We start from the raw sequence: 23,821 nt of genomic DNA on the forward strand, positions 1-23,821 counted from the left end.
CCAGCACGCCTGCTCTTGGTTATGATAAAAACTGAAAGGGTTTTGTCAATAAAGACCGTTTGGCCTCTGTCTAGTTATGCTCTGATCTGGCTTTCGAAATGCGATGAAATTTCGTGTTCAGCTTTCTGAGTCAACTCATTTAGCGGACTCCAATTTGACTTACAACCAGTTCTGAGGGGCCATTTGTTCGATTCGAGGCTAAATATTACATTCCTGTTACCAAATTACGATCTGCTCTTTTAATTTCTGGCGACACCGCCCAATTATTTTTTACGATTGACACGGTCACGTGACAGGGTCAATTCTTTCAAGAACTACAAGGGCACAGTCAGAGAACATTTGAAAAGGGGATCAACATAACAAATTGAGATAGTTTAATATACATGTCTGTACGTAGTTCCTGAGGTGTGGCATTGGCCTTAAAACGCGTTAATTTGCAGGTCCTTGTACGCCCGAAAATCAATCTCCAGAACAAGCGAGGCGTGCACTTGGAAGACTGGGGCGAGCAGACACGTAGGCATTGAAACTACGCATGCGTTTTCCCTGGAAAATTCAAGATGGCGGCCAGCATACGTGCGAGACAGATAGGTAAAAATTAGTAATATTTTGTACCTTCCTATCGTTAGATCTCTATTGTGAACCCAGATATATATTCAGATATGATATCTATTATCTTGATGTAGAAGTATAAGCATGAAGATCGCGCTCTTTGATAGATATAAATTCTATCAAATGCGGTCATCCATTAAACTTGAGCGAAATCCATTTCACGACTATTATTTTGTCACGGGCACAAAATTTGTAAATTTTAATGTTTGAAGATTAAGCTCCGGGATTATATTTAATTATTTCATTTTAGATTCCTTGAGGCGTATGCTGAACCTAAATCAGCCACTCACAAAATCAACCGCAGTCGAACCGGTCTGGAAGGTAAGAATCCAACTAATTATGCACTTATCACTGGCTTTCTCGGGGTTGATCCCCGGGACACCACCGGAGATTTGCTGTCAGAATCAAACAAAAATCTATTAAATACCTGGGGTATAGTGCATAAAGTTTACACCAATTTCCCCTTCCCCAGAGGCTAAGCTGAGGACAGAATACCTTCATTTGCAATAGAAGCAGACAAATTTATTTCTCTTTTCGCTTTTTTCTTGTTCTTCGAAACTGTCAGCAATTACAGACTTTATTTTTTCTCTCCAACCATGTCTCAGGCTTTGTTCAACGGCGTGATGAAGAGCAAACATGCAATAAACCCTGAAGACCTCCACAAAATGTCATACAAATGGCAGCAAGGTCGCTCATCTGCATGTACATGTTCATCTGGGATTTTGAAAGTGACATACCACTGACCAATGTCAAATTCCGTATGTGCATTCCTTTCATAAACCAAACAATGTTCCTACCCTAAGGGGCAAATATTTTTTCAAAAATGTGCTATTCCTGGCATGTTCGTGAGGTTTCCCCAAGGGTGTCTCAGGGGTTAACCCCCTGGAAAGCCAAAGATAAGTGTATTATGGGCAAATAAACTCGATAATGATTGAGCTTGCATCCAAGCCACTAGGTCTGAACTTCAACACATTCATCAACCATAATTTATACTAGGACAGCATATTATGCCTCACACAGCTTGGAAAATATAGACAATTTGTTATTTTTGACTGCATTTAAAGCTTACCAAATGCCTTTGGTAGATGTCCACATGCAGGGCTTTTAAATCTGAGGAAATTTTTTTCATTGATACAGGTTCTTGTTTATGATCGATATGGCCAGGACATTATCTCTCCATTGCTAAATGTAAAGGAGTTGCGTGAAATGGGCATAACTCTGCATCTGTGAGTTGAATTAACTTTATGTAAAAAGATATAATTTAATAAATGCTTATAATTATTATTAGCAGTTGGCATCTTGAGAGTGACAATTTTTTTATTCATTATTTGAATTTATTGTATGGCTGGCTCCATAAGCAGGCAAGGTGAGTCAAATCTTGTTTTGTGATTGGCTACCTGATTGGGTAATATGGTTCTATCTTTCCTACTCGGGATTACCTGCTGTTTCTCATAAGAAAATGGTGTTCTTTATGCCTTAGAAAAGAGTCAGTTGCCAAGCAAGCTTGTTTGGTTTGGATGGCTGGATATTGGCCTTGTTCTTCTTTTGCATGTGTTTATGGACCTTGACCGTGTCTTAGTCCAGGAACATACATTCAAATAAATAGACTAAATACTAACCAACTGATGGCAACATCCGTAAATTGGTAATAACTCTTAAGGATAAATGGGATTGGAAAGCTTTAATGTTGTAGTGAAATTCTTAATTTTTTTGTAGTAATGTCATCAAAAACTATGTAACATCCATCTCATTAAGATTGCCTTCTCTAAAATCCCTTGCATCAATTTAAGCCCATTTCTGCACTACTCATTTTATTACAAAACAGTACTATTTTATCAACAGACTAACTCAGATTGATGTTTACATGTTTTCACAGTCTTCTGCATTCTGATAGAGATGCAATACCTGAAGTGCCTGCTATTTATTTTGTTCTTCCGACTGAGGAAAATGTGAAAAGAATATGCCAGGTTTGATTATTTTCATTGGTTTCCAACTTTTTCTATGTTTAAAATAATAAATAAATCCGCCTTGCCAATTCTTATATACCTGATTTTAGTAATTAATATTTTGTTACAATAACTTGGTAATAACTGTAGATCACCAACCTGCTCTCCCTTGCACAATCCGTGTTTCTTCTCCATAGGGGTAGAAAATAAATTATCATCTTAACACCCTATACACATTTATTTATTTTATTTTTGTAGGATTGTAGAAATCAACTATATGAGTCCTACTACCTGAATTTTATTTCTGCTATATCAAGACATCGATTAGAGGATCTTGCCACAGCAGCTCTTCAGTCAAACAGCGTCACTCAGATCACCAAGGTATTATGTTACTTCCCAGATATTATTATTGAGTCCTTTTAAAAACAAGAGGCACATTGGACTAATGGTTACCTGCTGACACAGCAGTCTGTATGTACCTCTTTCCACCCAGATATACAAGAGGGACATTGAACCTTGCCGACCTGATGCAGAGATGACAACTTAAAAAAAAATCAAGATCAAGGATATTGCCAATTTTACCTTCTTGACCCTAAAGGGAGTTGTTCAAAGTAGAGCTTTGCCAATTCAAACACAAAAATGCATCAAATATGGAATGTTTTCTTCCCAAAACAACAAAAATTGGTCACAATTTGTCTGAAAAAAATGTATTTTATGCACTTTCCTTTGTATTGTCTGGAGGGTTTGGTTGGAAAAGAAAACTTTCCATGAAAATTCTTTTTTTTACCTTCAAAATGAAATTTTATAAATTAAGAAAGTATCTTTTTCTTTGCAGGTTTTTGATCAGTATTTAAATTTTATTTCTTTGGAAGATGAAATGTTCACAGTGAGAAACCAAGACAGAGATTCAATATCATACTACGGTAAGAATGTGGTAGTGATAAGTCATGACAGTCTGCTATCTTTTACAAGAATTCTACGAGCATATTAAAATGCAAATGCTACAATCTGATTTGCTGAAATGTCTTACACTTTGAGCCATTGGCATGCATTGGCTGAAGGTCATCTGCTAAATGGCGACATTCTCTTGTCTAGTGCTCCAAAGTTTTAGAGGAACTATTATTATGGACTGGGATGTATTAAAAAAAATTAGCTCACCTGAAGAACACAAACCACATGTACAATGTATATTTGAAATAAAAAATTAACTGAGATAAAAAATTAACTACAATGTCATTGTCTTTTATTGTGCAGCACTTAACAGACCTGATGCAAAGGATACAGACATTGAAATGCTTCGAGATGTCATAGTGGACAGTCTCTTCAGTGTACTTGTGTCTTTAGGTCAGTTATTCCTGTTAAAACCTTGCAAAACTTGTGAGAGATGCAATGTCCTAATGTTTAGTGCGCTGGACTCTGAATTAAGCAGTCTAGACTTGAGCCCTGGCTGGGGACTGTGTTGTGTTCTTGAGCAAGACACTTTAGTCTCACAGGACCTCTCTACACCTAGGTGTATACATAACAACAGCAGTAGCTTTATTTGCATGAGCATAGTGATTATAGTGTTGCAAAAGCTTATTATCTAAAACAGTAATGAAGTGGAAAATAAACAATTAAGCTGAAAGACAATAGTTGAATTAAATGAATTCAGGAACATACTTGAATTTATGGACTAGCATCCCATCCATGGGGATGAGGTTAAAGAATTATCATAGGAACTAAAAATTTATTCTGATTAATATTATTGTTATCTTTCATGTTTAATGATCACTGAGTTGGTAGCAGAGTGTTGACAAAAACGCAGATGAATTTTAATTAGAGGGTGGTTTAAAAGTTTTTTGCTTGGATCAATGTTTTCTTTTAGGCACTGTGCCAATTATCAGATGTCCAAAAGGCAATGCTGCAGAAATGGTAGCAGAGGTACAATACATTTTTTTTATTATCATAACCTGTAAACTGTCTGCAAGATTACATACTCTGTACCTCCCAGCTCTCCTGGCTGTGGGTCAAAAACATGCTACGATTTCATGCCACCATCTGCAGGGCTTGAAAAAGACTTCCCTTTCGGATAAGCAGCTCTCAAATTTTGCTTGCCCTGGGCAAGTCAGCTTTCTTTTTTAAATTTAGTTGACTGACAACTTGCCTGGGCCCTTGGCCATCTAGGAAGTAAGAATAAAAAGTTTCTCGCCTGCCAGGAAAATCTACTGCTCCTGGATGACTGGATGGCACTTTTTTCAAGTTCTGTTCCTACCCGGTTTAAAACGTTTAATTGCAACCTTAACTGACACTTTCAAAGAATTACGAATCTTGGACCAATGCAAGAAAAGAAAAGGCTGTATCAGTGATGATTTTTCCTGGATATGATTGGGTTGTAGTTGAAAATTCTGGCACCCTCTGGCTAAAAAATCTTATGCCCTTGACTTAAAAATAGTTGACAGACTGATATTAAATTTTGTTGTGTTAACTATTTTAAAAGTGATACAGAATTTCATGTGTGAATTATGTGGTTGCCACCTTCAGTCACCCTAGTATGCATGGATGGTATTAATATTAACACAGCTGCATTTCAAAACAAAAGTTTTTTAAGTTTTATAATACATGTATGTGTTTTAGGCACTGGACAAAAAGTTGAGAGAAAATCTGAGAGATTCTAGAAACAGCCTGTTTACAGCCGACATTCCTTCTGGGCAGTTCAGGTTTGTAACAGCACCATTATTTTTTTGATTGGAAATTTTTTCTGTGCTACACTCTTATTCTGGTAATAATTGAAGGCTTTCGTGGAGAAAGGTTGTATACAGCATTTTGGGCCGATTTTTATTTTTTGCAAAATCGAGCTAAGTTTTGGCAGACTGATTTGTTTTGACATGAAAAGCATCGTTGCATAAAATTATTGTTTTTGTTGATTTGCGCTTCATTTTTGAGAAATAATGTAAGCAAAAAACCCAGTTTTCCAAAAGTATCTTTTGGAGATCTTTCGTTGAGCGAAAAACAAAAGAAACCTTTTGTTTTGCTTAACGACCAAGTCACTGAAGCGTGGTATTTGCTGCTAGTTTTATTATTCATATGATTATGCAATTCTCTTACTGTTGCTTCATTAGCGCAATTGAATAAGGCGCTGAATGGGCCAGATTTGAGTTTGTTTTGTCGTGAAACTGGTTTGATATGAGTTCTGTTGATTTTTTTTTCCGGTCTATTTCTCTACTTCTTTCAAAAATCAAAACATCTATTTTAAAAAAACGGTGCTGTCAAAGCAGCTGAAAGTAACCGTTTAAGTTCGCGCCATGCCAAAATCTACCTTCAAAGGATTTGCTCCAAAAGATGCTGCTCGGAAAACTGAGTTTTTTTGCACGTACTGTTTCTCGAAAATGAAGCACAAATCAGCAAAATCAATTACGCAACAATGCTTTTCTTTTCAAAACAAGTCAGTCTGCCAAAAATTAGCTTGATCCTGCAAAAAATAAAAATCGGCCCAAAATGCTACATACACCCTTTTTGTACGAAAGCCTTCAATTATTGCTGTATGCCTAGTATTGGAACATGCTATTTCTTTTGTTTGCCTTCATGTCAAAGCATTTCAAGGGTAACTTTATGTATTTGTTTTATAAACTTCAGTTTTCAGCGACCAGTGTTGGTAATTTTAGATCGTAACATGGATCTGTGTACTCCATTACACCACACATGGACATATCAAGCTTTAGTACATGATGTCTTGGTAAGTTCAGTTGTTATGCAGCCTAAATCACATGATCAAATGCCGTTGGTCTACTATTGTGATTGCAGTATTGTCGGGTGATAGTGCCATACCATTACAACAATGATATTAAGTTTTGCTGTTGCAAAAGTGGCAAGATCATTTAATGCAAAAGAAACCTAGCCTGTGTCAATTTTTTTTGTTTTTCTGGCTTACCAGTTGTAATGAGCATGTATTAAGTGCTGTTGTATGACTGATGGGGTGATAACAGGCTTGTTAAATTCTCTTATATCTTCAGGATTTGCACTTGAACAGAGTTGTTGTCAAGGAGTCGACACCAAACAGCCCCGAACCTGCCGATCCTCACCACAGACATCCCAAACAAGCTAAAGTCAAATCGTATGACCTCAGTGTTATGGATAAGTTTTGGGGATTGCACAAAGGAAGGTGTGTTACATTTGGATGGGACAAATATTTATGTATCAACTAAATCCATCATTATCATTATGTCCTAAGTGATGACATTGTCAAAACAAGAAAACTTGCCACGAATGTTGAATGTAGAATCCTTTGCATGGGTGTTTTCAAGCCTAGTAGAATTCTGCAACCAGTAGTGATATGTGAGTCATGTTGCTTTTTAAATAAATGTAAACCTATCACTGAAAAGTGGGAAGTAGTACCATTTTCCAAGGAGGGCAGGATTAAAAGTTAGCACCTTTGGTGTTAAACCTCTCCTTCTGTACATGTAGTGCAAAAAGGTCTGGCTGTAACCCTTGATATGTAATAAGCAATTCCAAAGAATTCCCATGAACTGTAGGTAGGTGTTTTATGTTCTATCATGGAAAACCAAAAAACTTGTGGGAGTTTATAATTTTTGTCATATTTCATTGCTGTAATTTCCAAGGAATTGCAAAATGTAAGATTGATTGATGTTACCTATTACAGTGAGGACACTTAAACTAAGAACTACAAAAACTTTTTGTACATTTTTTTAGTTACTATGGAATGAGTTCTCTTCATTTAGCAAGAGTATCTATCATTTTGACACTTGAAGAATGACTTGTACATTTTATGAATTGCCTTCATTCTGTAGTAACCAAGAAAATGTACCAGAAAATGTAGAGTGTTCATGGTTCAATTTATTGCCCTTGAAATTTTAGTAAAAGTGAATCATTCTTTTTTCTTTTGTGTTTTTTAGTCCTTTTCCAACAGTGGCAGAGTCAATACAGAAAGAACTGGATGAATATAGAGCTTCTGAAGAAGAAGTCAAGAGACTAAAAAATGTCATGGTAGGGTTTAAAGTTTGCATTCTAAGATGATTGGTGCAGTGATTCAACAAAGCCAAGCAAAGTTTCTTGAGTTTTGGATTACAAGTGATCAGATTATTTGCCCTTGTTGAATGCAAGTGATTAGCTGATGCAAATTGATTATACTGATGTTTGCGATGCTGACAGATCACAACTTTTTGCAATTAACCAAGTTCAGCATTTCTTGTTTTGTCATTCAACAACTGTGCTTGTTTTCGCATGGTTTGTTTCTCTCAGTATCAGCTGTTAAGATACTTTTTGTTCTGTTCATGCATGACCAGTGGTGTTCTTTCAACCAATCAATCCACATCATCAATCAACTCAGTGTTAATGATGACAAAAACATTAATTGCTATTGGACTTGGTCTTTGGTGATAACAAAATTTATTCCGGCCATGGATGAAAGATATCATGGCAATGCAATTTTGGTACACAATCTTGTGCCCACAGCCTGCGCATTTTTCATTTAGTGCTGACTGAATGCCCTTTGCTCTGGGTGAAGTATAAAATTGGAACCGCAAAATCCTGGATCCAGCTTGATTTTGTGCATGCATGCTTAGAGAGAGCATTTGCTGAGATAAATGTTGGGGCCTCTGACCAGAAATATTGTGTCTCTTGGAAACAAAATTTGAGGCCAGCATGTTATGGTAATAATTTTTAACCTTGATAGTGGAGACTTTTGTTTTTGATAGGGAATAGATGAGAGTAATGAAGAAGCCATGGGTGAACTGATGGCTGATAGTACAGCTAAACTAACATCAGCTGTCAGGTATATGTACTGATATCTCTATCTGATGTATGAATTTGCTTTAATTTAAGTGCTACTTTTACTCTTCAACATGAGACACTTTATAGCCTGAATATTCAAAGTGGTGGAGTCTTATAAATAGTTATTGACTGAGAACAGTGGAGTTACATGCTGATATTGTTATTTCCGTTTTTTACAAACTTTCCTTTCAGTGGTAAAATTAGCCTGCATCATAGACAGCCTACACATGGTGACCATTTTCGGACTCCTGCAGGCTACACTGCAGGCTATGGTAAAATGTGTTGTCAAAAGATATCTAAGGCGTAGATGACATTGTGAAGTAATATTCTTGTTACTGTTTTAGTTCACTTCCTGAGTTGCTTGAAAAGAAGAGGCTGATCGATATGCACACCACAATTGCCACAGCACTTTTGGATCACATTAAGGTAAGATGTGTTCATCCTCAACAGGTTTAACTATGACCATGTTTTGGTTATCTGATAATTATTCTCATAGATTTTTCTGTTGTCATAGTTCGATGTTAAATTGAACTGAGTTTAGTGGAACTGAGCTTGTTGAGGTGGAGATGACACGATTGTTTCAGTGGCATTGTTTCTAATTCCTTTAACTGTTTGGCGTTGTTTAGAGCGGTTTTCATTTGAGTGTCGAAAAGTGAACGCTTTTGCACTTACTATGCTACACGATTAGCTTAAAAACACTCGCGCCACTTTTTCATCCAATCAGAAGTCAAACCAAAACCAATCGCGACTCGTTCGCACTCGTTTTCCCGCGCTTTGCGTCAGCTGCATGTATTTCCCTCGAGCTTTGATTGGTTCACTGGATAATCAATGTCCTTTGTGATTGGTTAAAGTGTTTGCTTTGGTTTTGGTTTTATCAGTTGCGTTCTAAGTTCTAATTAACGGGAGCAACAGACTAGCGCATTTGACCATACAAAATCTGCCATTTTGGACTACAGTCAGTCCTAGGCAAACAAGACAGGCAAAATATCTAACGTAAGAAATGTTATTGTATTATCCAGTCAGGAAAGCTCGATGTATACTTTGAGACTGAAGAGAAGATCATGAGCAAAGCCACATTGGTAAGCAATTACTTCTGACCAATGGCAACAGTGAATGAATGAAACACTTAAAAAGGAGCTTGAGTAACCTTCTGAATACTCTCATGTAAATAGTCTTTGTTAAAGAGCGGCGTGTTGGCAAACCCTCATAAAACTACGCAAAGAGTGTCTGATTCTTATTGTCCAATCAGAGCGAATGACAACATGCCATCTTGTCATCGTTAGGTACTGTTGCTTAGCAACGTCCGCTGGGGACTATGGGCTCAGAGAATTATGCGTTTAAAATATTTGTCTCCTTTTCGTAGCGCTTCAGTTTCTGATCGAACTCCAAAACTATCAACCCTGCATAGTGAAAGAGAATACCACGATTAATTTTTCCAAGCAATTTTAGAATGATAAATATTATACCTGTTGGGTTACGTGGGTTTACAAACTCCAGCCAGACATTTTGCTGTTTTTTAATATCAATATCTCCCTGAATGTTGCACACAAAGAGCTAAACATTTCACCAATTATTAAGTTTCACAAGTTCTTTAAGTGTTTGGGATCAATTCGTGTCTGGCGTGATGTCTCATCTGCGCAAAGTTGTATTCTGATGAGGCAAAATTGAAACAATGTAGTCGGCAAAGATTTGCCATATTATACGTGCGCTTACAGTCCTTGTTTCCTGTTATGTTTCAGGACAAATCAATCTTGGAAATTATTCAAGATCCAGAAGGTAAGTTTCAGAATAGCAGTGGCCGTTTGCTTATATGATATCGCTTCGTTCTAGGGAGACCTTTATAATTTTATTTATCTGCATCTTGTACTCCGTTCTCTTTTAAAACGTTCTAATGATAATTAGTCTGTCACTTTGCCTTCACGCTTTTCAATAAAATTTTCAAAGTCACTAATATTTCTTCGAGTTTTTAAAAAGGACCGCGACGGTATTTGGATATCTGGTCTTAATTAGCATAGATTTTTTACGATTTTGTTTTTCCGTTTTCTCCTAAGCTTAGTTTCAATTGAGAAGATATATCAAACTCTAAAGACCGTGTTTGACCACATTTCCAAACATCTCGAAGTTCTTTTGGAAATGTGATATGACACGGTCTCTCGTGTTTGATACAACTTCTTTCTCACATGAAATAAATCGAAGGTGTGAATCGTGGAATAGAGCGGTTTTTAATTGGGGGTCTTAAGGCCAAAGCCAAGGTAATCACTCTCGCCAGTCACAGAAAACTCAGACAATCCATTGAACAAATGAGAACTCGGAGAAAATACGTGTAGCTGAACAAAGCGCGGGAAAACGAGAGCGAGCGAGTCACGATTAGGTTTGCTTCAACGTCTGATTGGTTGAGAAAGTGGTGCGAGTTTTTTTTTAAACCAATCACAAAGCATAGAAAAGCAAAAACAACGTAAACGCAAATTGCTTTCGACTCTCCAATTTAAAACCGCTCTAATCGCAAAAGGGAAAGCTATGTCCTTCGTCACCCTCATTTCCGTGTTTGCTAATTGTCATTGTCTACTTTCAGCCGGTACTCCTCAAGACAAGCTGCGATTATTTATTATTTATTTCATATCTGGACCGACCATGTCGCCGGTAAGAAGCGAAAAACTATCGTAAAACCAAAATCAGTGCATCCACAACTTTTTGACCAATCAGAGCAAACCAAAGCAACACGATGAACCAATTAGAACTAGAGGCGAATTCACGGTAGCTGGCGCCCAGCGCGGGAAAATTCTTGTGACCAAGTTGCGGTTGGTTTTGGTTTTGCAGCTGATTTGTTGAATAAAGTGCGAAAATTTGATTTTAATCCTTGTTGTTTGTTATTTGCAGGCGGAGTTGGATCAATATTCATCTGCTTTACTGGATGCAGGAGCTGATCTCGCGCCATTAGAATACATCAAGAAATGGAGGTAAGTGTTAACAAAGCATATTAAACTAAAAGATGCAGCGAGCTCATCAAATAAGGGAGTTTAAGAAAGCCACAACGGCAACGGAAACGTCGCTAAACAAAAGGTGTTAATGAGCAGAACAATGGCTTTGCACGTGCATTATAATTCTTGGTACATTGTTTTGCCGTTCTCTGCTAAACAACAACGTGAATTGACAAAATTCTGCGTTGTCTGGAGAACGTGAACCAACGACGGATGATTTTTAAAATTTATATTTCGAATTTTACGCTGTGTTCCTTATTCAGTTTCGAGATAGTTTTGGCAAAGAGAAACAAATTAAATGACTTAATTCAGAATATCGCGAGATTCGTTGGTAAAATGTAAATTCATTTTTGTTAATGCACGTTGTCCTTGGCGTCGCCGTAACTCCTTATTGTTATAAATGGTTCAAACGCGTTGTAGAGAGGCAGTGTATATCTGAACCATGCGACCTCAAGGGCCTCGTGTCACTCTGCAACATTGCTCGCAATAGTTTTAGTCGAAGGTTAGACTTCCTTACAAGTTGAGCTGTAAAAGCCGAGCTCGGAGCGAGAGAAATGTCCATATGCAAAGAACAAGGCTTGCTTAGTCGAAGGAGGTAAAATGCTGCAAGATTTTGTACAACATTGTTGATGTGACAATTTTATCATATACTACAGGGTCAGCGTCCGGCCGGGTGCTTCTCTACATCACCTGATTTTATAAAAGTTGTATTTGAAAAACGTTGTGCAGTTACAACATGGAAACAAGAGAGGAGAAAAGGCTAACTTGAGAGGATTTTCGTTGGAAATAAGACTCGGATGAGGAATTAACTCTCTTCCCTTCATTCTCTCTTGATGGAAATTAGCAGTCCAAACTTCCTTTTAATTTCAAGCAAGAGCAAGAAATCCTTTACATAATTATAAAGATAAGCTGATGTTTTGTTCTCACCACCTAGAGCGTTTACCAAGATCACTGTGGGACCTCTTCAGTCTGGAGGGGGAGGACAAAACACATACAGGTGGGTTTAAACAATGCCAGGCTGAGGGAAGGTCAGCGCCGTTTTCACTGCTTTGCTCAGAAACCATTAATGAACTTGAACGCATGCGCGGAGTCAAACGATTTCGTTCAGAGTGTCGTGCGTTCGGTCACCGCTGTCCGGAATGGCGCCGGGGGATGGGGGGTTGGGGGGGGGGGGGGTCTAGAGACTAGGACTAAGTAAGTTGTATGTTTGATTTGTGTTTTAGAAACATTAATCATTATCATCATCATTATTATTATTGTTAATAAAATAATAGATGAGACGATACAGTCCGGGTCATGAACAAAAGTTGTTTCGTAAAATAAGCTTTTTTGGTTTCCCTGGGCTTCCTTGTCTAATAATATACATTGATGTGTTGTTATTATGTTTATAAATAGCAATAATAAAACAAGAAAAAGAACAAGAACAAGTGACCATGTTCATTGTTGCCTGGGTCTAATAGACCATATTTAATTCCATTTTGATCTATTACATCGCAGGCAATTAGAGACAAGATATCGTGGTTTATGAAAGAAACTACCAAATGACCCGCAGCGGGAAAGAATATTTTACGCCGCTATGAATTATGCCTCAGCAAAGGTTTTAGGTTTTGTCTTTAGGAGGTGTGTATGCGCGAGTCTGTAATTGTGTTACTGATTGACTTTTTCAGCGCCATGTTTTCGAGGTTTATGAATACCGGATCACAGTTTGTCATGGAGGGAGTCAAGAATCTTGTCGTTGGAAACAAGGTGAGCTAAAATTCAGAATCGATACCCTGATGAAAAAAAAAAGCCTCACATCGCGCGCTGAACTCCTCCTTCGTTTGAAGACATCTGAGCTTCCACCTGAAAAATTCGCTACTAATGATGTAACTTGACAGAAATCCATGGAGCGTCTTTGATTGGCTGTTTACTGCGCGGGACCAAGCAACGACCAATCTAGGTGGATTTCTGTACAGTGACGTCATTATTATGGAATTTCCTCTTAAGCGAGGGAAGAATTGAAGACGTGATTGAGAAGTTTGGTTTCTCTGGCTAAGATAGATTGGTTATCACTTGAGTGTCGAAAATAATGGCATTTGATTTAGTTTTACCTTGCTACGCCAAGCGATTGGCTCAAATAACTCACTCCACTTTGTCATCCAATCAGAAGTAAAACCAAATCCAACCATGACTCACTCGCACTCGTTTTCCGGCTCTTTGTGTCAGCTGCATGTAATTCAAGTTTTGATTGGTTCACTGTATTGTCCTTTGTCGTGTCCTTTGTGATTGGCTAGACTGATTTCTTTGTTGTTGGTTTTACGACACTCACTTGAAAACCGCGCTATTGCGTAAGTTATTTTAACCTTTGCACTGAAAGTGTCTTTGTATTTCAATTATCTTTTATAGAATTTACCCGTCACACGTATTGTGGACGCCTTGATGGACAACAAGTCAAATCCGGTAAGCTGTCCCACTCTCCCCCGGGCTCGAGTCGCTTGATCACAACACTCACAAGTTAAATATGCTGATATCTTTTTATTTTTCTCTAGGAAATTGAAGATTACAGATATTTTGACCCAAAGATGCTACGCGTTACAGATAGGTAGGGAGCCTGCTTTCAATGGAACGTAATTTTGCCGGTTGTAGTAAACGTTTAGTCAGCACTTTGATCGTTTGCGAAGAATACACAATGACATGGGTTCTAGCTTCTACACTGCGCTTGCACACCAAGCATCCCAAGTGCGATCATAACTCGCATATGCACAGCTAAAAGCATAAATTTATAACATTGCAAAGCCGCTCAATACACGAGAGTGCATCTTTGGCTAGCAAAGCGCGGCTTTGCTAGCCTTGTTATAAACATTTTTGAAACCTAATTGACATCTGTCAGTTTCTGTTGGCTTTCAAACTGCTCATCCAATCAGGACCCTCTCCCGCACGTGTCAAAGTCCAATGGCCAATCAGCTTGCACTTTGACTTCTCCACCTAACAGACTAACTTGATTGGTCAAGCCAACAGACATTTATCTTGACGCTTCCAATTGACTCTTTCTGAAACATTCCACACTGATGACGTCACTCTGATTGGTTGTTACGTGCACATGACGTTGCAACCTTGTTCCCAGGGTCCTTTCTCTTCCTCGAAGAGAGAGGACCCTGAGAACGAGAATGACGAGTGTTTCACATTGTTGTTTACTGTCTTTCCACAGTTTGTCTATTCCTCGAAATAAAACTCCATTCAGCGAGGTAAGCTGATCAATGACAACACGCGAACTCTACGTCACTACTTGGTCTCGTGACAACACCTGTATTAGTAGTAATAGTTGAAGTAATCAATACAATTTCTCTGCCATTGTTTATTCTTTTTCCCTGTTTGCTTTATGTACCAGTATTGTGAGGCGAATGTTTTGCAGATCACTTTTCCATGTTATAATGAAGCGTAATGAGGTTTGAAAGCTAAAGAAACGAAGCAAAATTGCAAAGGCAAAGGAGACACATTCTTAAATGATGTTTTCATTTGCTCCTTATTAGTCCCTGTTCCTAATTTCTGCTCTCAATGCTAATCAGTTTATGTTTTCCATCTCGATTAGTCTAAGTGGTTTCGTAATGTATGCCTCTAATTCATGCTAGTCTTTGCAGCTCTCTAATTTATGCTTCTGATCTTAATTTATGTTACCGTTTCCTGATGTATGCTTCTGATAATAAATTATGCTGCTGCCCCACAGGCGATAGTGTTTATAGTTGGCGGCGGAAATTACATTGAATATCAGAACCTGATGGATTACAGTCAGGTATGTGTTCTGTTGAAAGTATCACACGGTAACAAGATATTGGAACAAATGTTGGATCTCTTTGACAAATTGACGTAGTTTTTCATGCGTCTGTCCTGTTATTGATCATGAGTTTCGTCATAACATTGTCAAAGTAGCTGTGGATCCGCAGACTACTTTGACAATGTTATGACGAAATTCATTGTCAATAACAGGACAGACGCATGAAAAACTGACGTCAATTTGTTTTTTTACGATAACAAATTGTCGAATTGTCCGCTCTCGCTCGTTGCCGCATCAAATAAATTATCATTTCATTTGTCTGTCCGCTTATTGACAGTGAAAATTAGCCAATGAGCGCGCGAAAATTTCTGCAGTTGTTGTAAAATACGTTTCCACTTGTATTGTAGAGGCATTCTGGTGCAAAGAAACTGCTGTATGGAGTTAGTGAAGTGATGAACGCTGCACAGTTCCTTAAACAGGTGGGTTCTGGGATCACTGTTTTTTTGTATGGCTCTTAATAAACTCTCTGATTGGTTTAGAACACTCATGAGGTAACCAATCAGAGTGTAGTGGCCAAACATGTACAAGATACCGCGCTTGCTACGTAACAGAGGTTTTGTCGCACTTGGTCCGTATGTTTTCCCGCGCTTTCCATGGACCACCTTTTTTCCCGCGCTTGATACACACGTTATCATGCGCTTACCACAGAATGCGCGATTACCGCGGCGTCAACCCCATACGTTTTCCCGCGCTTTTAACAGGTTACACTAAACCCGCGCTTACCATAGATGTCATGTTTTTTGTTTGAGCTCTGATTGGTTTGTTGAGCTTTTCCGATGCAGTGATTGGTTTAGGTTCGAAAAAATGAGCTCACGCTCTTCCTTTCTGTCTTCTCCGGGAAGAGCGAAGACCGCACTCGAGACAGCGGTGAAAGTAGAGCTTACGATTAGTTTTGACTGTTGACTTGTTTCATTGTTTCTTCTTTCAGTTGTCACATCTTGGCCAAGAAGCAGTTTAACAAGTGAAAAATTTGCGTCGAAAATATTTTCAAAACTCGTTGGATATTCCTTCTCGTTGTAATCTGTAGACGAAACCTTTCATCTTCATGGACAAAAGGAAGGATATTATGAACTTAACTTTATCAACGATGGGAAGAGATCGACTATTCTATCTCCATGGTAACATTTTCAGTCGTGAGAACACTGGTTGCTGTTGAAGCCAATTGAGCACTGTCAATCAAACATTTCATTTGTGGAAAACTGATGTATGACCTAGTGCTTCGTCACGCAATTTTTTAGCATGGAATTTCTTGTTACGAAATCGTTCCTCCTCGATTTGTGAGTGAACGTCTGCAATACGAAGATACAAGTTTGGGTTCATGGACGGAAATACGATTGTAATTCTGGATACAAAGCTTGCAGAAGTCGTCTGTAGATAATGAAATAGTTTTATTGATGAGTAGTTTTAGATGTATTTGCCTCCTGCCGAACGCTTACCTCGAATGTAAAGTAAGAATAGAATCGATTTTAAAATGTTTAAACGATATCTTACTTCAAAGAAGTGACTATTTATATATCTACCATCTGATTAATTAAAGTTTGAAATTACGATTAGTGTCAACAGATTGACATTTATGCGAGTGGCTGCACGCGATCGCTTTTGGCCGTTCGAAATTTAAAATTAGCCTTTAACACCTCTCCTGTAGCATAACGTTATTTCCAAAAATGTCAACCTTTCTCTAACTCGGGTGTCGTTACCCCTCATGGTGTGCATATCCTGGTAGATCTCTTTAATGCTGCTTCTTTCTTTTATCGTTAGAAGTCGATGACAAACAATAATAAAAAAAAATCATGAATCTGTTCTTGCTTATAATCGTGAAGTACTGCGTGACTTTTCTCTAACAGTAATTCTTTTCTCTACCAGGGCAAAGTGGTCGTAAAATTTTTCAAGTGTTGGCTACTTTCTTAAAATAAGGGTCACAAAAAATATCACAAGTGATTAAAGAACCTGTTCAATTTTTATTACATATGGCAACATCATAGTTGTTCTTACATTCATTTCCTTTTCAAAAAATTACAGTTTTTCGTGCGACATCCTTTTACTAAAATACCCATTTTCAATTTGGATCTCTATAGAAGACTATTGATTTTTGACTGTAAAACCTAAATATAAACTCTTCTCTTTTATGCCATTATCTCCCTATAAGCCCGTCTACGATTAACAAGTAAAACCACCCCTCCTCCCATTTTCTCAACAGGAAAAATATTTGAGGGAAATATATGTATTCTATCGAACCTATTTGTCCTAGGCTCGATTTCCGCCGTTCTCTCAGGTCCAGTCCCCGCGCGTCTTCCCGAAGAGGAGCGCGGGCTTCTTTCCCGAGCAGCGGCTGGTAATCGAGCCTTTATTCGTCCAGCATATTTGTATTCTGTTGTCGTTCTTATGCAGGCTAATTTAGTACTAACTATTAAATAAATATTAAAAACTCTTTTGTACCTTTTCTTTTATGTGAGCTAGCTAAATATGATGGAAATACAACAGCAGCCCTCCTCGCCTCCCGTAAAAGGCCTTCAAGAGTAGCTAGCTTCCCCCGATATAAACGATAACAAACGATACTTGTTAGTAACTCTATGTGCGAAGCAGCTTGAAACTTGAGCTTTGAGGTACTCTGTGAGAAAGCGAAAATGGAATAACGTTTAAAATACGAGGGAATTTAAAAGTTTCCCCCCCGCCCCCAAATTAACCGAAGTGCTCCTTTTGGAGTTATTGTGAGATAGCTGTGCGAAATGAATATGTTTGGCACGATTCCTCGTCTTCGTCAGGCTAAATCTGAGGTCTTGATTTGCGTGTTTGAACCCGGACTTCAGACGCACTTGGGTCCTATGACTAGCTTAACCTGACAATACAACGTTCATTTCCAATGTTGAATTTGACTGCAATGTAAGCGTGAGGCTGCTGAACTGTTGAGTTTGTGGAGAAACTATTCCAGACTTTGGAAACGCATCTTTCCAAGTCTGGCGAAGGATTACATCGGACTCTGTATTCTGCTGAATATGTAACCTTCGTTGCCGAATTCACAAGGATGTGTATGGAAGCTACGCTAGCCAAACACGACAGCCAACAGACTGGATAACGTTATCCTTCACGTCTAGAGGAGGAATTTGATGGACTCGGCCAATCCTGAAGTCAGAGAGTAGTCGGGCGAGTCTTGCGGTGTCAGGCTTAGCACTACACGCAGAAGATCAACAGTGTGCGAGAGAGGGACCTTACGACATGACAATCTAGACGGGTCCTGAAACAGAAAGACAAAAACCCTTTAGAAAGATTGCTGTGTTGTCACTACAAGCCGGTTTGCACTGCGATCGCTAGAGAAAAAAGTTGATCGAACCTTTCGACCAGTTTTCGTATGATCCCCACGATCGCTAAAGAATTACAAAAAAAGAGAAAAAAAAAACAAAAAAAAAAAAACGAGAGGACCTAGACAAAACAGCGACGCAGTGAATTCTTGTGTATTTATCATTAGAACGATCTCTACAATCTTTGAAGTGGTTTTCATATGATCGTTACGCTCGTCGAGATTGAGTAAAGTAAAAGGTAAAGTCTGCATACGAGCCAAGTGGCCCATAAGCTTATGGCCGGAGCTTATCCTAGTATGAAGCGAATAGCAGTATTTCTACTCTCCCCTGGATGGGATGCTAGTTCATCGCAGAGTTACCCCCGTATTAAATTCGCCGGTACCCATTTCTACACCTAGGTGGAGAGAAGCACTGTGAGAGTAAAGTGTCTTGCTTAAGAATAAAACAAAATGTCCCCGGCCAGGGCTCGAGCCCGGACCGCTCGATCCGGAGACGAGCGCACTATATCTAATCATGAGGCCACCGCGCCTCCACCAATATGATAAGGTAACTCGAACAAATTAGCGGAAATGCTGCTCTGTAATTTCGAGACTGCATAAAGTTTAGGTATATCTATGTGTATGTATAACGAACTGTTTTTCAGCGATCCTGACAATCATATGAAAACCAACCTTACTGGAGGAAAGATTCTCAATGTAAACTCATCAATAATTCACCAAGTTAGCTAAATCAAAGGAAATGATAACCATAACAGTGGTTTTGGTTCCCAAAGACTTTACCTCTGTTTACTCCTTAGTTTTAGATTCCATTGAGATGGCATGTCATACTCAGGAAAGTGTTATATCACATTTCCAAACACCTCGACTTTCGCCAAAAATTCCCCGCTGCGCATCGTATTTTCAACTGTCTTTCAAGGCTCTTTTTGTTCAACCAAAAATTCCGGTTTAATTTCTGGAAATTTCCAGTGGCGAATGGAACGGTTTTTCTGAAATTTACGGAAGAAAGGATAACCTCGCGAGATCGAATTTTCGCTCTATTTGATTTTGCTCTCGGAATTTTCCGTTGAATGATTCTCCTCCTAGAATTCTGACAATCGCTGGATTTTCGAAAGTTGCGGAATTTTTGGTTGAATGGAAAGCGCGCGAAACCACAAATTGCAAGAGACAATTTTCTTTACAGTACTTGTGACTTGATCCAGCTGCTGATTTGCGTTGGCAGGCGTGACAAGCGATTGGCGCGTTCAGAGGACTCTGAAGCATCCAGGATGACGTAGGCAAGCCGCTGTCCCACAATTCTTAGGAGCTGTGAACCCAGGGCCCGCTGGTCGTGAACGGAGAACATGGTCTGGCGAAAAAACAAGGAATAAGTGATATTTCAAAGGACATCTAAAATCACTGAATGTAAACCTAGTGTAATGGAACCTCAGTTTTCAGGCCCTTATTAGCCTCACTCAACAAACTTCCTTCATCGCGGGCGTAATTTTTCCTCCGCTCGAGAGACGATATGAAACGAGAGGCGATACGAGTCTGAAATTTGACCCCCAAAAAATCAATACTGATGACGTCACTGTACAGAGATCCGTGAAGCGCCTCTGATTGGGTGTTGCTCGGTTTTAAATTTTCGCGGGAAACCAACATTCAATCAGAGACAGTGGAGTGACGTCTTCAGTGTGGTTTGGGATCCAGTTTCAAATGTCTCGAGGGAGGAAAGAATTTAGGAAGTGAAGAATAAGCACTTATTGACTGGCCCCAAGAGAAACAGTGAGCTTTGTTTCCCCGAGACCCTCAATGTTCCCCTCGGCTTCGCCTCGGGGAACATTGAGGGTCTCGGGGAAACAAAACTTACTGTTTCCCGCGGGGCCAGTCATTAAGTGTTTTGTTGTACCTCCCAACTCAAAAGTAGAAAAAAACTAAGAAGAAATCGTTTGCTTTGCGCCAGCTGGCACACAAATTCGCCGTGGTTTCAAGGAGCACGACCTGATCACGTGCAAGTCGAAAGTTCATGCTGTTGCTTCCCTAGGGAGTTAGTGAGATTTGTTCGCCCTAGAGAGTTAGTGTCTTTTGACCCACGACACGTGACACGTTTTCCTCCAATCGGAAAACATATTTGAGTTGGGATGTATAACAAAAATGTTTGTTTAACTTTGACCAACATATCCTTCAATACCTCTTTTGCAACGTTGTCAAAGCCAGCGGAGTACAATTCACGCACGATATGGCACTTCAGCGGATCACTGTCCATCCCAAACTGCTCCGCGAACGTGTAAATCACCGCTGGCCAGTCATTAGAGGATGTGCCAGACATCGTTCTCAGGTTATCATTGTCACTGTCCTCTCGTCCGAGAACTTTGTGCGAGGACTGGGTCGACATAGTGCTCACCGTGAAGGACAGGGCACGAGTAAGGAACTGGAATAAAAAAGAAAAAAAAACACACACAAAAAAAATAACAGGTTTCTTTCAAAATAAATCAACAAAAAACAAGAAGGTGAAGGTACTTTGAACAAATAAACAGTTTTAGTCACGATTTCGAGAACATCAAATCACGGCCTCAATTAGATTATAAGAAAGTTACAAGTATTGACAAATTGTGTTGGAAAATGTGCAAAAACATGAAATCATAAGATAAAATGGTAAAATGCAAACTTGTATTCGATGAAAGTGTTTTCTCAACATTGCACAGGAATGGGGAGGGACAAAATGAGTTTGGAATGACGTTCTCCAGCCCTTGGGACCAAGGGTGGAGTCCGAAAATGAGAAGAACCGTTAGAAACTAATGACTTACGATGGCCAGATTAGTTGAACTTTTCGAAGAAAAATACATGTCCCCCAAAATAACAGAACATCTGCTGCCATTGCCACAGTTTTAGTTGATTACCGTGAAATCCCGGGGCATTGCATAGTAAGAGCAGATCATTAAGATGGAGAAAGAGCTACAGGAGTTGAGCCGTAGCGTGCAATGTTGTGAGTGATAGAGGTCGACCGACAGAGATGATTTCCCGCACCCTTTTTCCCACACGACAAGAATGAACTGATCATGTTGATAGTGATGATTTACCTTTTCTCTTGTTTCAACAATGGACCTGTCGACATCGTCAGACGCTAATGGACGGGTGGAGCTGAAATCCCTCATGAATGAATCCTTACTCTGTAAACAGTTACAACTAAATGTCAATGAAAACAGCGGTTTGCAAATTGTTCCACACAAGGTGGTTCATCAGTAGCACTGTTTAGCTCTGCTTCTCAGGTGACTAAGAGTGTTGCTACCACCCCTGGGGGATTCTAGTATATCACCAGTTACCCCTAGTCTCCCCTCCCATCCCTATCGACAATTATGTCAGGTTTCCTAACATTTCAGCAGTTCTCCTTAATACTCCTGGGCGAGAGACGTATTGTGACAGTAAAGTGCTTTGCGCAAGAATACAACTCTTAGACTCGAACCACGTGAAGCTATGATTGTTTGCGTGTGTTACCTGCCCATCATGACAATGAAAGTCATTAAGATACTTCCAATTTTACGAACCACCAAATAAGTGTTTTTTTAAAAGACTAAAATGAAAGCCATTGGGGTGGATACAGGATTTTAGAGAAGGGGGTTCGAGATACGGTCCGCCGAATGTGGTGCCCTGTAACGGGGTCCGGGGGCATCTTCCCCCAGAAAACTTTTAAAATTGAGATCCTTGGAAATGGGATTTCGGCAGTCTGAGGCCAAGTCAGCGTTTTATAATGTTTCATTATTTTTTTTGTAATTTAGGTGGTTTGACCGAATCTCCCGAATTCCCCGCCCCCTAGCGCCAGAGCTAGACAACATAACATCACCGTTGTATCGAAGAGCGTCAGCGGTTTAACACTTTTCATGTCCAGGCCCATTATTATCCACAGAACAGTGACCAGCTTGGCATGGAGCTTTACCAGAGGTCCATTACTCTTTGGCTGCTCCTGGGCCTCCTCAATGAGGGACTTTGCACCCCTAGGAACCAAACCAGACACAAACGGTCAGTCGCGGCTGGAGATGCTTACAGAACGTTAAGAAGTTTGCACTTACGTCTCGCCAGCGTGCCAGAAATCCTCTATTTCTAGATCGATCATCTCAGAATCGACCCAGTCAACCTAATAAAAATAGAAATAATTATACATTACCAGATGATTTTGTGCGCAAGTTGAAATAAAATGACACACAACTATGTGTTTCAAAGTGGTCTTGTAAAACTACAGATTTCTGGAAGAAGACGCATTCAAAAATCTGTGGGGGTTTTTGACAATCTTCGGAATTCATTGTCTCATCTTCGAGAATATTTGTCTTCAAGCCGTCATCGCAAATTGGTTTATCGCCCAAGAACACAACACAAGAAACCTGGAGAGGACTGACTCAGAACGCCTGAATCACTGAGAAAATAAGGCGATGACCATGAGTTCGCAGAGCAGCAGTTCCGTCGGAAAGAGAATCAAACGATATAAAAATTTGTTGGCAAATGGTAATAATATGATAAGCTTCATTGGAATGGCTTTCACTCCTCTCAACTTACCTCAACTATCAATTCCAGAAGTTGTACAGTGGCTTTCAGGAACTGTTCCAGTGCAGTAAAACTTAGATCCACGGTCTATGAAAAAGTTATTTAGAAATTAAAGAGACTAGTTGGTTTCTTCGTTACATACACTAAAATACAACAAACAGTCTGTGAGGTTGATTGACAAACGCTTTGAGAAATGCTCTAAAAACATCAGTAAAGAGGATACCAAGAGAAGCAGTGACTCCATTTGGAATACGTAGCAGCTGATGTATTTTCTACGCTTGTAACCAGAGGACAAAGAAATGTTTTCAGACAAGTAAACGGTTGCCATCGGGACGTTTGAAAGAAAACACTACAAACCTTTCGGCAAAGTCGATCTTTGGGTGCTTTGCCAACCTACAAGAACAAGTCACACAACATCAGTAGAAATCACGGATTTTATGCAATGATCTCGCAGGAGCATTCGTAGACCTTTCGACTAATCTTCCTCAAGAAATTCAGTCGAATACTCCGAAGGTGTCAGGAAATTAAGAATCTTCGGGAGATTGTCGGAAGTATTTGATGAATTCCTAATAACACTCGAAAATATTCGGAAGTCCTCCAGACATTCTCGTGGGCCTTTGGGTAATCTTTTGAATCTTAATACACGTTAGGGTCATATTCATTGTAGCGCTGATGTAAATGTATAGAAGACTCGGAAACTCTTCGCCAGTCCGCCAGTATTAAAATGACTGCGGGAGATTGGCGTGTTTATGGACCTCGACTCTGTCTCCGTCCATAAACACGCAAAGACAAGAACGAGGCCAATGTCAAGCCATCTTGACAGAACAAGCTTGGTCGATACAGGATTTATTATATGGCTTTCGGGAAAATTGATCTTGCGGGACACAGCGAGTAGTCCCGAGCG

At 39.3% G+C, this 23,821-nt stretch overlaps 2 protein-coding genes across 2 annotated transcripts in view; one reads left to right on the plus strand and one right to left on the minus strand.

Annotated features, from left to right (window-relative positions):
- Positions 1-355: 355 nt before the first annotated feature.
- Positions 356-16,655, plus strand: LOC145484025 (sec1 family domain-containing protein 1-like). The gene is made up of 26 exons (XM_081462625.1): positions 356-588; positions 860-930; positions 1,747-1,835; positions 2,486-2,576; positions 2,814-2,936; positions 3,391-3,478; positions 3,810-3,899; positions 4,420-4,475; positions 5,169-5,251; positions 6,168-6,267; positions 6,545-6,693; positions 7,445-7,535; positions 8,246-8,322; positions 8,666-8,747; positions 9,341-9,400; positions 10,061-10,097; positions 10,894-10,961; positions 11,199-11,278; positions 12,234-12,296; positions 12,967-13,045; positions 13,685-13,738; positions 13,828-13,880; positions 14,487-14,523; positions 15,003-15,068; positions 15,458-15,529; positions 16,039-16,655. Exons 1-26 carry the CDS (start codon positions 558-560, stop codon positions 16,066-16,068), a joined length of 1,920 nt encoding a protein of 639 aa, XP_081318751.1. The 5' UTR covers positions 356-557; the 3' UTR covers positions 16,069-16,655.
- A 558-nt stretch (positions 16,656-17,213) lies between these two features.
- LOC145484024 (rab3 GTPase-activating protein non-catalytic subunit-like) overlaps positions 17,214-23,821 on the minus strand; it is a 32,619-nt gene continuing 26,011 nt past the window's right edge. Inside the window, exons 31-38 of the mRNA XM_081462624.1 lie at positions 23,275-23,310; positions 22,930-23,004; positions 22,449-22,513; positions 22,223-22,373; positions 21,462-21,551; positions 20,573-20,812; positions 19,589-19,750; positions 17,214-18,342 (exon numbers count right to left, since the gene is read on the minus strand). Of these exons, the coding sequence (XP_081318750.1) occupies positions 18,199-18,342; positions 19,589-19,750; positions 20,573-20,812; positions 21,462-21,551; positions 22,223-22,373; positions 22,449-22,513; positions 22,930-23,004; positions 23,275-23,310 (963 nt within the window). The 3' untranslated portion in view covers positions 17,214-18,198. The remainder of the gene's footprint in view (positions 18,343-19,588; positions 19,751-20,572; positions 20,813-21,461; positions 21,552-22,222; positions 22,374-22,448; positions 22,514-22,929; positions 23,005-23,274; positions 23,311-23,821) is intronic.

This window comes from Orbicella franksi, chromosome 4, assembly GCF_964199315.1.
Source record: "Orbicella franksi chromosome 4, jaOrbFran1.1, whole genome shotgun sequence".
Taxonomy (NCBI): domain Eukaryota; kingdom Metazoa; phylum Cnidaria; class Anthozoa; order Scleractinia; family Merulinidae; genus Orbicella; species Orbicella franksi.

What these genes read in the sequence shown, in the direction of transcription:
- LOC145484025 (XM_081462625.1), top strand. Translation starts at nt 558, where the DNA reads ATGGCGGCCAGCATACGTGCGAGACAGATAG. An exon ending in ATTCCTTCTGGGCAGTTCAG is followed by an intron (nt 5,252 to 6,167) that starts GTTTGTAACAGC and finishes TATAAACTTCAG; the next exon opens with TTTTCAGCGACCAGTGTTGG. An exon ending in ATCTTGTCGTTGGAAACAAG is followed by an intron (nt 13,046 to 13,684) that starts GTGAGCTAAAAT and finishes TATCTTTTATAG; the next exon opens with AATTTACCCGTCACACGTAT.